At 34.7% G+C, this 13932-nt stretch overlaps 1 protein-coding gene across 1 annotated transcript in view; it reads right to left on the bottom strand.

The window, feature by feature from the left end:
- The window catches only part of fbp (fructose-1,6-bisphosphatase), a 116889-nt gene that overhangs the window by 70555 nt on the left and 32402 nt on the right, over positions 1-13932 (bottom strand). Inside the window, exon 3 of the mRNA XM_090416178.1 lies at positions 10804-10944. Coding sequence (XP_090272304.1) covers positions 10804-10944 — 141 coding nt within the window. The remainder of the gene's footprint in view (positions 1-10803; positions 10945-13932) is intronic.

The following is a 13932-nucleotide window of genomic DNA, read 5'->3' as shown; positions in this document are numbered from 1 at the left end:
AAATAAACAAAAAAAATGATGGCCTTCGATTAAGCTGCCAATGCTACTGGCCAGCATGGCATTTTAAGGAGGAGCACTATAAGAACTCTATCAATCATCTAGAATTTGAACCTCTGAATTATATAGTGCAAGTTTTGTAAAATTTTTATATAATTCTATATTTGAGCAAGTCAGAAGAGAGATAGTGGTATGGTGACTGTTTGCAAAAACATAGAAATATATTAATGTTGTAGAGCAGCGCTTCCCAAACTGTGGGCCGTAGGTTTTGTTGAGGGGGGGCCATGAAATAATGAAAACAAATTTAAAATGTTTTAAGACTAAGTAGATTTTTTTTATTTTAAAAGAAACGTATTTAACTTTTATTATTTATTATTTATTTTTTGTTATTTTTTATATTTTAATGGAAAAATTCACACATTGGTGTTGTTTCACAAACTTTGCTTCCTGCATATTTCGGCACTTAATGAATATAAGTAAATACTGCTTATTCATATGTTTCATTTCAAAGCAGTGGTTAATTGTATTTACTTCGAATGCTATCCAGGGAAGCTCCAAATCTTCCTGTCCCTTTCATCACGCGTTCGTAATCAGGGACTGCTGACTTTATATACATATCTAAACTCGTTTTATATTATCACTGTCATCCGAGCTAGTTTTCTGTTACCAATAAAAGTTTCGCATATGCTTCACACATGAAATAAAGCTTAAACAAGTTCATGTGGGGAGATAGTAAATCGCAGTGGTAAACAACACACCCTCCCTAACAGCCACTATACTGCAGAGGCAATAAAAACAAGTACTTTTATTATGCCAGTGAATAAGGTATGAGGAGTCTATGTAATATATTTCTCAACAAATAGTGCAATTAGAGACAACTGGGATAAAAACACACTAATTAATGAATCACATGTCCCCCCTCATACAGAAACTATGCTGTATAGACTGAAACAAAACCATATGTTGCATGGGCAAACACACTATCTAACTAAAAACTATTGTTATTAATTAGATGTGTGCGAGTTCGATTTCCCAAGGCAGCAATAAAATTCAACCGAACGTGTTAAAATTCGTAAAAGTGTTAAAACTAAGTAATATATATATATATTATATATATAATGGGTGCTTAAGGGTCAAAGCTGTATAACTGAGAGGAGACCTCCACATAGCCTTTAAAGGAATGCGGAGAACCGACCAGGGCTTCTGACCTAATGTCCAATCCTCACCTTCTCGTGGTGCACCCTGTTGGGTATCTACTTTGATACTGAACGAACGAGGATGGGCTGGCAATTTGGGATTTAGCCGACCAAATTGTATTCTAATTGGTTAAACCAAAATAAAAAATGATGGTACAACATGACAAAATTTCATGCCGGCTGGGGCGTCGCCCGGTTAAACAAGGCCCCCGTTGTTTTCGCCAGGGAACCAGGGCGAACAGCGACTCAACATCACCAGAGTTAAAGATCGGTACTATCAACGTAAGAAGCCTGAATGGCAAAGAAATGGAGCTAGCTGAGGAATTAGATAAGTACCAGATCGACATAATAGGGGTGACTGAAACAAAAAAGACCAAAACTAGTGAGATCTTTCTGAGCAATAAATACAAAATGTTATATTCAGGCAATGACAATCAAGGAAAAGAAGGAGTAGCCATAGTATTCAACACAAAATACGAGGCTAATCTTCTTGAATGGCAGTCAGTCTCAAGTAGAGTAATGTGGGCAAATATGAGAATGGGGAACTGGACAATGAGACTTATTTGTGCCTATGGTCCCACAGAAGGTTCTACTAAGGTAGAAGTGGAGGAATTTTTTGACGCTTTAGAAAAAGCAACTGACACAATGAAAAAGGAAAAGTTGGTCCTTGTTGGGGATCTAAATAGTAGAGTAGGAAATGATTGTGAGACATACAAAAATATTTTGGGAAAATTTGGAGAAAAGAGCAAAGCTAATAATAATGGCAAATATCTGTTGGATTTCTGCTCAGGACATGGACTGGTTATTACTAACACTATGTTCCAACATAAAAATGTGCACAAATTCACATGGAGAGAAGAGGCTAGGAATAAGAAAAGTTTCATTGACTATGTTATTGTTGATAGTGATGTTTTCTCCCTGGTGCAGGACACCAGAGTGTACAGAGGATTTGAAATTGGAAGTGATCACTATTTAGTCTTGAGCAGGATAAAATTGAATTTCATATTGAAAAGAATAACATGTAAGAAAGTTTTAAAGCGAATAAAAGTTGAGCAGCTCTCAGATGTAAACTGTAGACTAAAATACAGAAATATTATTGAAAAGAAAATGAAAGAGTTTGAGAACAGGAATCAAACGTTGGAGATTCAGTGGCAAACTCTGAAGGAAACATTGATTGATTCTGCCAGAGAGGCATGTGGTGAGGTTGTGTGCAAAGATAAAAAAATCAGAACTCCCTGGTGGACACAGGAAGTTAAAGAGGCAGTGAAGGAAAAGAAGAAAGCATATCAAAAGTTCCTGGCAAATAAGTCAGCTTTTACTCTTACAGAATACAGAAACAAATGTAAGAAAGCTAAACAGTGTGTAAAACTAGCTAAACAAAAGTCATGGGAGGACTTTGGCAAGAATATAGAAAATAAATATCAAGAAGGTGGCAAAATATTCTGGAGGTTGTTGAAGAAGCTTAGGAATGGAGGAAAGAGTGCTGTAAAAGGAATTAGAGATGATAAAGGTGAAATGAAAACAGGAGAAAAAGATATCCTTGAAGTATGGAGTAATTACTTTGAAAAACTGCTAAATGAAACAAGCAGTGATGACAGCACAGTGATAAAAAACCCTGACCAGGCATGCAGTCAGGAATACATATCCATACTTGAAGAAGAAAAAGCCATCAAAGGCTTGAAATGTGGAAAGGCAGCAGGAGTAGATGATATTCGACCAGAAATGCTGAAGTATGATGGTATAAGAGTCTTACAGTGGCTGCACTGCATAGTTCAGAAAGCCTGGACAGAGGGACGAATTCCCGATGATTGGAGTAGAGCTCTCATAGTACCCATATATAAAAAGGGAAATAAAACTGAATGTGAGAATTACAGAGGTATTTCCCTACTGAGTGTTCCTGGCAAGATCTATGCAAGTATACTTGAGAAACGGTTGAGAAGAATTGTGGAAGAAAAGCTTGGTGAAGAACAAGCTGGATTCAGGCCAAATAGAGGCTGTCAGGATCAGATCATCACTTTACGACAAATAGTCGAGAAAGCATGGGAATATAACAAAGATCTGTATTTAAGTTTTGTCGATTTGGAAAAGGCATATGACAAGGTGCCAAGAGAGAAGCTATTCAATACGCTGCAGTTATATGGTGTCAATGGGGCATTATATCAAGCAATACTTAGTCTTTATTTGAGTTGTGAGTCAGCAGTTAGAATTGAAGGAAGTACAGGAAGATGGTTTAATGTTAAATCTGGTGTGAGACAAGGATGTACATTATCCCCTCTGTTATTCATTATCTATATGGATCACATTATGAAGGAATGTGGTATTAAACCTGATATCAAAATTGGAGATGTTAATGTCAGCTCTTTGCTTTATGCGGATGATGTTATACTTCTAAATAAATCCGCTACAAGTCTGCAAGATTCTCTGACTAAATTGAATAGCTGTTGTAATAGATATGGTATGAAGGTCAGCAATAAAAAGACAAAGACAATGAAAATAGGCAGAATCATTGAAAATGTCAACTGTGTTGTGAATGGAGAACCTGTGGAACAAGTAAAACATTTCAGCTACTTAGGCACAATTTTTACTGAAGATGGTAAACTAAATATAGAAATAGACAACAGAATCAGCAAAGCTGGTATCGTGGGAAGTCAATTGAATAAATTCATATGGAATAAGAAAGAAATTAGTCGGAACACTAAATTAGCTGTATACAAGACTGTGTTCAAACCAATTTTAACTTATGGATCTGAGAGCTGGGTCAGAAGTAAAACACTTGACCAAAGACTAGAAACTGCAGATATGAGAGTCCTGAGAAAGATTAGAGGCATGAACAGATGGCATCAATGGCAATATCATATTAAAAATGAGGATATTAGGAAAGAACTTGACATTGTCAGCATCCAGGAATGCGTTAGCAGAGCTAATCTCAGATGGTATGGTCACTTAAATAGAATGGGAGAGGAAAGATTAGCAAAACAAGTGTTCTCTGCCAGGTTGGCAGGAAAACGACCCAGAGGAAGACCAAGATATAGGTGGATTGATACGGTACAAAGTGCCTTAGACGATAGAAATATAAGATCTGATAATGTTGGAGTCTTGACAAGTAACAGACTGATTTGGAGGAAAATTGTAGATAGGAAGTTAGTAATGATGTAATTTTTTCATGTAGTACTGTCATATCCTGTACACCCCTTGAGGGTACATGGCAGGAATTTGATGATGATGATGTTATGGCAGTTTCACATATGGAATTCGGTTGAAGAGAGTTAGCATTTCAACTCAATTGTCAGCTATGCTTTGATCTTTATTAATACCACACCAATCACATGCACATTTTAATAACCTGCCTTTGCTGTCTGTTTCGCGTCAGGCTTAATTACCTTAAAGGGAGAAAAGTCACAAAAGAGAAAAATGTTCCTGGTCCGGGGATTCCCTTATTCAGGTAATATTCACTAATTTCATGTTATCCGTCTGTGGTGTGCCAGTATCGGTAAGTGGCGATATTATTTGATCTATTCTACGTTAAAAAATTTAACCCTGACATGGATAAGTGGCTGATAAAAAATAAAAAAAAATTCCTGCGAACAATCAGAAGAAGCAGAAACAGACTCAAAAAAAAGGACAGTATTTCATATTTTACCAGAACTGCCCGCATCGTCTTCAGAACCAAATGGTAAGAGGCAAAAAATGTAATATGTGCATTTGATTTTTGCAATATTCGCTGTGTATGTTTTGTATTGAATATAAATACAATAAATATTATAATAATATATCTCTCTATTACGATTTTTTTTCAATGGGGCCGTGAAATATTTTAATTTTTGCAAAGGGAGCCCTGACATCCAGAAGTTTGGGAAGCACTGTTGTAGAGAACAAAAAGAGGTATACATAAATAAGTGAAGCTAAACAAAGTATAAAATTTGAAAATGAGAGAAGAAGGGTAACACAAAAGAAGTAAAGAAAGATGAGGAAAATAAGGTGGCATTAATGAGTGAAATGGCACATGAGGTTGTTTTGGTATTTGACTTTTATATTTATATTTGACTATTATAGTTGTATTTGAAAATGCAACTAGCTAACAGCATGGCAGAGAAAAGTAAACAACAAAAAGGAGAGGTGAGAGAAAAGAGTAGGGAGAGTACTAACAAGAAAAAAGGCATTGTGAGGAGACAATATTGTATAATTTGATAATCATGGATGTGCTAGAAGAGTGTGGGACTAAATCATGCCTTCCTGGAAGAATTAAAGATAGTGGTGATATCAGAGTTTGCCAAAACAAATTACTTGCAAGGCAAAAAGTATGCTATGCAAGGTGATATGAAAAAGTTACTTGGAATAAACAAAAAAACAAGTGAAAGAGTTCAAGTCCTTGTCAAGGTATGATAGCAGAAAATTGAGAAGAACCATGATTGCAAATGAAGCAATTGTAAGTTGTGTAGAAGAAATGAAGTTTTTAGACGTTTGAATTGAAACCGATGAACAAAAGGACTTGTACATGTACCTGAGTGCATTTAAATGGATTTTGAGTTAGGTTATCTGTAGAAAGCTTTGTTCATTAAAAGAATGGATGTGCAAAATCAGGGAAATTTAAACTATTAAGAATGATGCAGGTAAGCACGTGTGTAAGCTCCACTGAGGTGAATAAGAGACCAAGAGAGAGATCACAGAATGCTGAATAAAGTTTCAAATCTGAATAAGGCATTAAAATATACAAGTAGTATTTGCTGGAATACTGCAATGCATGTATTCCAATGCCAGATATTCTAGTAATAAGGGTGAGAAGTTTCTGGCATTAGTTAGCTTCAATTGGCAAAAAATTCTAGGTATAAGTGAGACTTAGTTGACTGACTAAGATATAGTCAAAGGATAGAATGTAAAGGATATTGCATTTTCAGAGAGAATAAAAAGAACAAGATTGGAGGAGGAGTACTACTGAAGACAACAGGAGAACTGTAACCAGCAAAAGTAGAAGTGCAGAAGGAAGGATGAATTGAGAGTGGCTATGCATTTGAACCAAATATATAGTTCGTTGATACTATAGGCTCAGGAAAGCAAAAGAAGATATGGATAGCATGTATCACAAAATTAGTTCAGTGAATAATCATAACGCAAGGGAGACGTCAACTAAAGGAACATAAACTGGATGATTCTAAATTTTTAATTAAGGAGTATGAGATAAACTACAAAGTTGGTGATTGGAATGAACTAATTAAGCAGCTTTGAACAGTATCATTGCCTTAAGAAACTACAAGATATGTTTTTAATGTATGGGAGATCAAAGGATATTTATGGAAAGCAGAATCAGATTGCATGACTAGACCTTGTGGACAGGCTCAGGTGTTGGACATTCCACAAGGTCTAGTCATTCAATCTGATTCTGCTTTCCTTTGACCTCTATATATCCTCTATATATCCTCTAAATATCCTTTGACCTCTCATGCATTAAAAACATATCTTGGTTTCTTAAGGCATGGTACTGTTCAAAGCTGCTTAATTAGTTCATTCCAATCGCCAACTTTGTAGTTTTCCTCATGTACTTATTACATTATACCAAAACAACAAATTTAAAAAAAATAATAACTGGCTTTTACTTTGCTGGATTTCAAATCAGCATCTTCAAAACACAAACAATTGTTTCAATTCACAAGTGACAATGAACATAAAACTGTAACAGGCAAAAAGATCTAGAGTCCTAATCTGATACAGATTATATGGACAAGATTTTTTTTTTTTTTTTTTTTTTTTTTTACAGTTGTTGGGTTGGAGTGAAAAGCTTTAAAAATAACAATAAAAACTTCAATTTATACAACATTAGAGGTTACCAAATTAGAACTTCAGGTATTTTTGTGGATTGCAATCTGAGCTGTAAAATAAGTTAAAAGGATTAATGAGGGAGTTAAATAGATGAATAACATCATTAAGCAGGCACTACAAAAAACATTATAGAGAGTATATAAGGAGAAAGGTTATCAGGGTTCATGAGCAATAATGTTTTAACAATGTGAGGAAGTAAAAAAAATAATGTTTTAGTAATTAACAATGTGAGGAAGTCAAAATTAGATTAGAAGAGAAAATTAACCAAGCAGTACAAATGAAATTCCAAAGAGTTCTTTCACTATATGGTCAGCAAAGATAAGAATAATTATGGAGTGATAATTTTAATGAATACAATAGTAAAGAGGTGGCTAAAGCAGAAGAAACAGCTGAATTACAGAGTGATCATTTTCTGAAAGTGAATCATCCAGGTAGAGATGATGCAGTCACCAATGCAGTAAACATCAAGACAAGAATAGAGATAGATGAACTCACTGTGTTTATGTTGAGATATTACAAAATCTCAGCATGAATACAGCCATGGTGTTGGATGATAAATCAGCATCGACTCCCATAGCCCATGATATGCTGTACTGTTCACTCATTGATGTTGCTTGGACCTCTGACATTGAAACTGGGTGTGATTTGTGCTGTCATTGCCATAGCCCATGGTATGCTGTACTGTTCACTCATTGATGCTGCTTGGACCTCTGACATTGAAACTGGGTGTGATTTGTGCTGTCATTGCCTGGCAGCTGTACATGAGAAATAGATTGCTTAAGTTCCACTCCACTCTCTCTTGTCACTATGTATAGTGAAAAGCAGAGATGTGGAGTCAGAGTCAGAAGCAATTCTTGGTTTACTGGAATCAGAGTCGGTAAAAATGTACCAACTCCTAATGAATTTAAATTGTAATATAAATAATATGTTAAAATTTCCTATTTCAATAATTTGATCAACCTATTTTTTTCAGGTTATATTTTTAATATAATTTAATTTCAAGTTCTTTGCAAATTTCAAAATAAAACATATTTTATGATAATTTATATATTATATTAATGAAAGCGGCACCCCATGAAAAAATTCACAATGGCAAAAAAAGTGTCAACAAAGTCCACTGTTTTTGAACACTTCGCAATAACAATAGATGGGAAATATAATGTGTATCAATGTATTATAGAAGATGATTGTGAAAATGAATGATTCCTTGGAGATAAGGAAGTTGTGGAGAGGGTTCAGAGGAGAGTGACTAAGTTGGTGAGTGATGTAAAAAATGCTCCCTACATTGATAGATTGAGAGCTTGTGAATTGCAAAGGTTCATTGATAGGCAGAGAAGAGGGGATATGATAGAAACATTTAATTTACTAAAAGGTTTTTATAAGATTGATGCATGGGAAATGTTTCAGCTGTGTGATAGTGATGTGTTAGATCCTGAATGCAGAGCTTTACAAGTAAATTCTTTATTCAGGATTTAACATGACAAACTACTACTTATTAAGGAGATATCTGCACATCGGCTAATAATTATAAAGTGTTGTTTTATGTTTTGTAATAATGTATAGTCCATGTGTGCGATATAGTGAGAGTTATTTTTAGGTTATTTGTAATTCCCAAGTGAGCTGTCTAGTACTTTGCGAAATTCTGAGAAAAATTTATAATAGTAATCTGGAATAATTGCGTATAATCAGTACAAGTCGAGCGTAGCGATGGAGGCTATACCTACGCGGAAATATGACGTCAGAGTGCCTACCTAGAATAATGTAACCGGACAGGTTAGCGAGAGTGTAGGATCACCCAAGGGGCATGAACGATGGGGTTCGTGGGTGAAAACTGCATTGAATAGAGGACGCCCAAATAGGGCAAATAAAAGACGAAGCACGACGTTTTAGGAGGCTTTTGACCTTTTGATCTTCGAGTGCCGGATTCGAGTTTTAGGGGGAGTTTGTCGGAGGATTCGTGGGAGAGCGGTGGGTCGGCTATGGTAATGACGGACAGCAGGTTCTTTTCTTGAGAATGCTTGAAGATTTTCAAGCGGAGCTGATCGCGATATGACGGCCTATGTGGAATCGAGAATTAGCAGAATGTCCCATTGGAGAAAGTTTCCTGCGGAGCGGTAGACAGCACGCAGCAGTCGGAAACGATTAGAAGAAAAAGTGTAGTACATCGCCAGGCGTAAAGACAGCCGAAGAATATGCAGTACGATAATCCAGACCTACATGAGATGGCGGCATGAAATCTGAAAGGATCCGGTAATGTAAGAGTTTTCGTTCTATGTTAAAATTTGTTTAGAGGAAAAGGAAATTTGTGTGTGTTGTAACTAAAGGACACTAGTAGAGAACTTTTAGTGAGAATTTGACTGAATTAATTAAGCCCTTGTGAAGCAAAGAAGAGTTGTTAAATAGGCAGTGATTTGTGAATGGCTAGAGTTGCTTAGATAAAATTTAGAATTAAGGTAATCATTGATAGAGTATTAATGAAAGTGTTAAATAAGTATTCTGTGAGTAACTTGTGAAGGGAATTATATAGTAGTAGTACTTTGCTTAAAGCTAACCTTATCCTTTCATAATTGAAGGATTTAACTTGCTCTGATTCATTGTGCTTTAGTATTACCCTTAACTTGTGAATTTTGAATTTTGAAAGAGTGAATTTTGATCCATTGAGTATTTAAGCTTACATAACTGTAAATGTTTTGTGTTTTCCAATAAACATGCTTTGTACCTTATACCTGAGTTATGCCTGATTAAGAATTCAAACCACCACTTATGAAATTAAACCTTTTTGGCAGGAAGGAATTTAGATATAATTGTTTAAGTGAGATTCGGTCTACGACTGCTAACTGAATCTGCACAGCGCTAGTGTGAGATAAATTATTGTGTGTATCCTTTTAAGTTTTGAATTATTTCCCTGAACAAGAGTCTCTTCTGTTATAGGATATTGGCTGGCGCAGCGAAATATAAATTTTGCCAATATCCGAAGAGGAAATAAATCTGAATTAGTATTTTAGAAGCACGACAATAGATTAGAAGGAGAGTTATTATAGAGGTAGAATAAGATATAATATAGAGAGATAGCGACATAACAATAGAGTAGTCAGTAGGACTTTGATTATACACAGTTTTAAGTAAGCAAAAGGATAGATTCTAAAGATAGTAACTTAATGTATAATAAGATTGAACTTATGACTTACGAAATAACATTATATGAAAGTAAGGATATAACAATAACACAGCCGACGAATTACAGGTATAACAGATGGAAGAACAAGAGGTCATCCCTGGAAATAAAGGAAAAGTGTGGTTAATAAGGGTGTGAGAACGAGGTTTTTCACCTGGAGGGTGGTGAATGAGTGGAATGCATTGCCTGACTCAGTTGTGAGTTCATCTGTAAATGAATTCAATAAGAGATATGATGGATATTGTTTTGATAGTTTGGATCTCCCGCAATGAGTCTACTGACTCCATGGAGATACCCATAATAATAATAATAGTATATTAGTACAATGGATACAATATACAGTCAACTCTCACTATATATTTCAGTGACTGAATTTCAGTAATAACTTTTACTGAAATTCGGTCACTGAAATTATATCCATAATTGAATACAGTTTGCTGTAGTGAGTGAGTTTGATCACTCAACCTCACTCATTACAGCAAGCTACTCAAAAAGTCCTAATGTAAGTCCGCATGCACAATGTTATACTAAAGGAAATTCATTATAACAAACTATTCCTGTGATCCCTGTGAGTCAACTGTAACATAACAGAAATTAATTGCAACAATACCAGATTCTTACTGGATCTAGCATAAATCCATTAACTGTGCCACCGATTGAAAGCACTATCATTGTGGCACTTCCATAGAGAGCATATCCTGCAGCAACAATATTACGTCCAGGCTGAAGGGCATCTTTAATAGTAGGTGGTCCTGTTGAGCTCTGGATGAATAAACACAAAGATACATCATTAAACTTATTAACCCAGTTTTGTCAACTATTTGTAATATTCAAATTTTGATTAAGCCTGTCTTAACTTAATGAAAAGCTAAGAAAAAGTATATGAGATGTACAATAAGATCTTATATAGTATTTCTTATAAAATAGCATGAAATATTAAAAGGCATAACATAAATGGAACAAACTTTAGAAAAAGGGGAGATAACATTTTCTGACATGACAAAGTTGTAAATTATCATAGAACTGTTTATTTCTTACCTTAAAAGCAGAGCTGATTATTTCCTGGGTGGTAATGATATCAAGTCAAAAACAAGACCAAATGTAATAAATCTATCCTATGTATCTTATCCTTTCCATCCATCCCTTAGGATGGGTTGAGTCCTCCCCCCCCCCGGTGATTATGATGAAATTAATGCAGCTGGTTCGCCAATCCTCTGCTGCATCCCCCCCCCAAGGGCAATATTCCCTGTGTGTGTGTGTGTGTGTGTTCAAAGAGCCGGTTTGCCTGTTGTGGTGGACAAAAAAAAACCCTGCCTCCACATGAGTCCAGCTAACTTACTTCCATCAAGAGATCAGATAAAGGTTCCTCATGTCACTGACAGGAATCGAACCCAGGTCTTTCTGATCAAAGGGCTTTGTCTATACCATCTGAGCTACAGAGGCAATATAAATCCTTGGCAGAAAACTGGATATGTGCAAAGTAGTTATGTAATTGTATTGTATACTTGAAATTTAACAAAAATAATATTTTTGTTAAATAATAATAATAACAAAAGATATTTAACAAAATGGCTACTTTCCTCACAGGCTCACCCATTGCCTTTCTGGTGAAACTTTGCTACTAGTGTTTTCTTTCTGAGATAATAAATACAAACATTTTTAACACAATAAATACAAAACTGCCCTGAACATATTTTTTAGGATCTACAAGTTAAAAAAACTTATTTACATTCGACTTAACTTTTTTTAATGCAAATACTGAAGAAATGCTGATGACCATTTAAAGAACAGAGGTGGAAGACATGAATGAAGACAAAAATAAATTGCACTGTTGAGGAACTTGAAGATGGATTGTGAATGTATAATGTCACACTCAGTGCACATATATTTTTACAGGTTTTAAGAAAAGGTAAAAAGAACAGGCATGTAGAAACTGAGTGGTCTGAGCTAACAAACTATTTGATTGTGATATTTCATTTTTAAAAAAAGGACTTGCATCTAGTGTAGTTTTTTTTTTATTTCTGTAACATAAAACTGAGAGAAGAAATTATTGAACTTTTCGATGACGTTTTCATGGCAATGAAGAACTGTTTCCAAGCATCCTTCACCTCACCACCATGATTACTGCATCAGACAGTAGTGCACTTGCGCAAATGTCATACTTCCAAAGAGGAAATTGAATGAGTGCGAGAGAAAAAAAAATAGAACAGCTATTGCATTCGTAAGACCATGGAAAGAGTTGAGGTTCTAAAGAAGGGAGCTGGAACTTTAAGGGGAGAAAATAGTTTTAATGGAATTTCTGAAACCAAAAAGGTGGATAAGAGCATTGTGAGAGAAACAATTAGTTATCCCAAAATTAACAAATGAATTTCCTTTATGTGAAGTAAAGTTGTGAAAGATAAAAGTGATTATATAGTTTCTCCCAAAGCAAAGGACAGTTCCTTTTTGATACAGTATGCAGAATGTATATTCCAGATAAGTGCTGTAAACCTGAGCTTTTTGAAAGATAATGATGAAGCTTCAAAGAGGAAACTGGGAACTTTAAAATTATCTTAATATTCTCAAGTAGGAAAGGAACTGGTACTGCAAAGAAGAGATGAAAGAAATGCATTCTTTTTTTAAAAAAAGAGTATACAAAAAAAAATTTTTTTTTGTTTTTGTTTTAGAGGAAAAACAGGTGAGTTAAGAAATTTATATTCTATAGCCATTATTGACACCTGAAGAAACTGTTATGAGTTTAAAGTTTGTGTATTCTCACAAAACCCTGCGATTTTGAAGTGAAGAAATCTTATGTAATGTTTATGTTTCTTTAACAGTTAAATGTGTGGGCCTTTATATTCTCTTTAGGAGATAAATTTATTTGAAATGCAAATATGTATATAGCGCTAGTGAAACAAACATTTTACACACCCCATCCCCCATTTAAGATAATACAGAAAAATCTACACTAATATTTGTAAATAAACAAATTATTTTGAATTTCCTTTGTCTTTCACTCAATCTCTTAATGTATCATAACAATATCCTAGGTACAAATTTGTGGTATTAACCATTTCTCTTATAATAAAAAGAAAGTGGAAACACACACATATAAAACACAGGCTTCAGTTTGAGAAATAAGCAGAAGTTTCAAAGTAGATTCGACAAGTATGATGGTTACTGTGGCAACAATGGAGATGGTGAGAAATTCTTCAAGAAAGGAACAACAATGCACCAACACATTGTAGTGACGCAAACCTTAGTAGCCAGAGATTTTATATCTTCCCAAAATTCCAAATGTTTTATTTGACTTTCTGCAAAAACTCCTGAAGCAAATTTCACCACTACAAACTTCATATTGAAATCTTCCATTAATTTATTTACATACCAAATGAGATGTTTAATGTCTGTGGCTACGTCTCTGAACATCAATCTTCAGTTTGACTTTTTAATATCAATGCACATGCAAAAAAAAAAAAAAAAAAAAAAAAAAAAAAAAAAAAAAAAAAAACCCAACCCTACAACAACAGTATGGACAAGTAATTAAGGAAAAGGAAGAAACATGTTCTTGAAAATTTGAAGTCACAGTCCTTATTAATAACCAGCATGAAAACTGCTGTTCAAAAGAACAGATAAAATAAATGTTGAACAGGAGGCTCATATTTTTAATACTTAGAAAAATGTAGCTGAATGATGGAGCAGTTCCTTTGAAAATATAATTTATTTATTTATTCATATGGAGTTTCCTCCCTTCTCTCCCCGTCCCTATTA

Source organism: Typopeltis vanoorti, chromosome 3 (assembly GCF_054136105.1).
Source record: "Typopeltis vanoorti isolate ZY-2024b chromosome 3, IOZ_Tvanoo_1.0, whole genome shotgun sequence".
Classification (NCBI taxonomy): Eukaryota; Metazoa; Arthropoda; class Arachnida; order Uropygi; family Thelyphonidae; genus Typopeltis; species Typopeltis vanoorti.
This window is presented reverse-complemented; position numbering and strand designations above follow the sequence as displayed.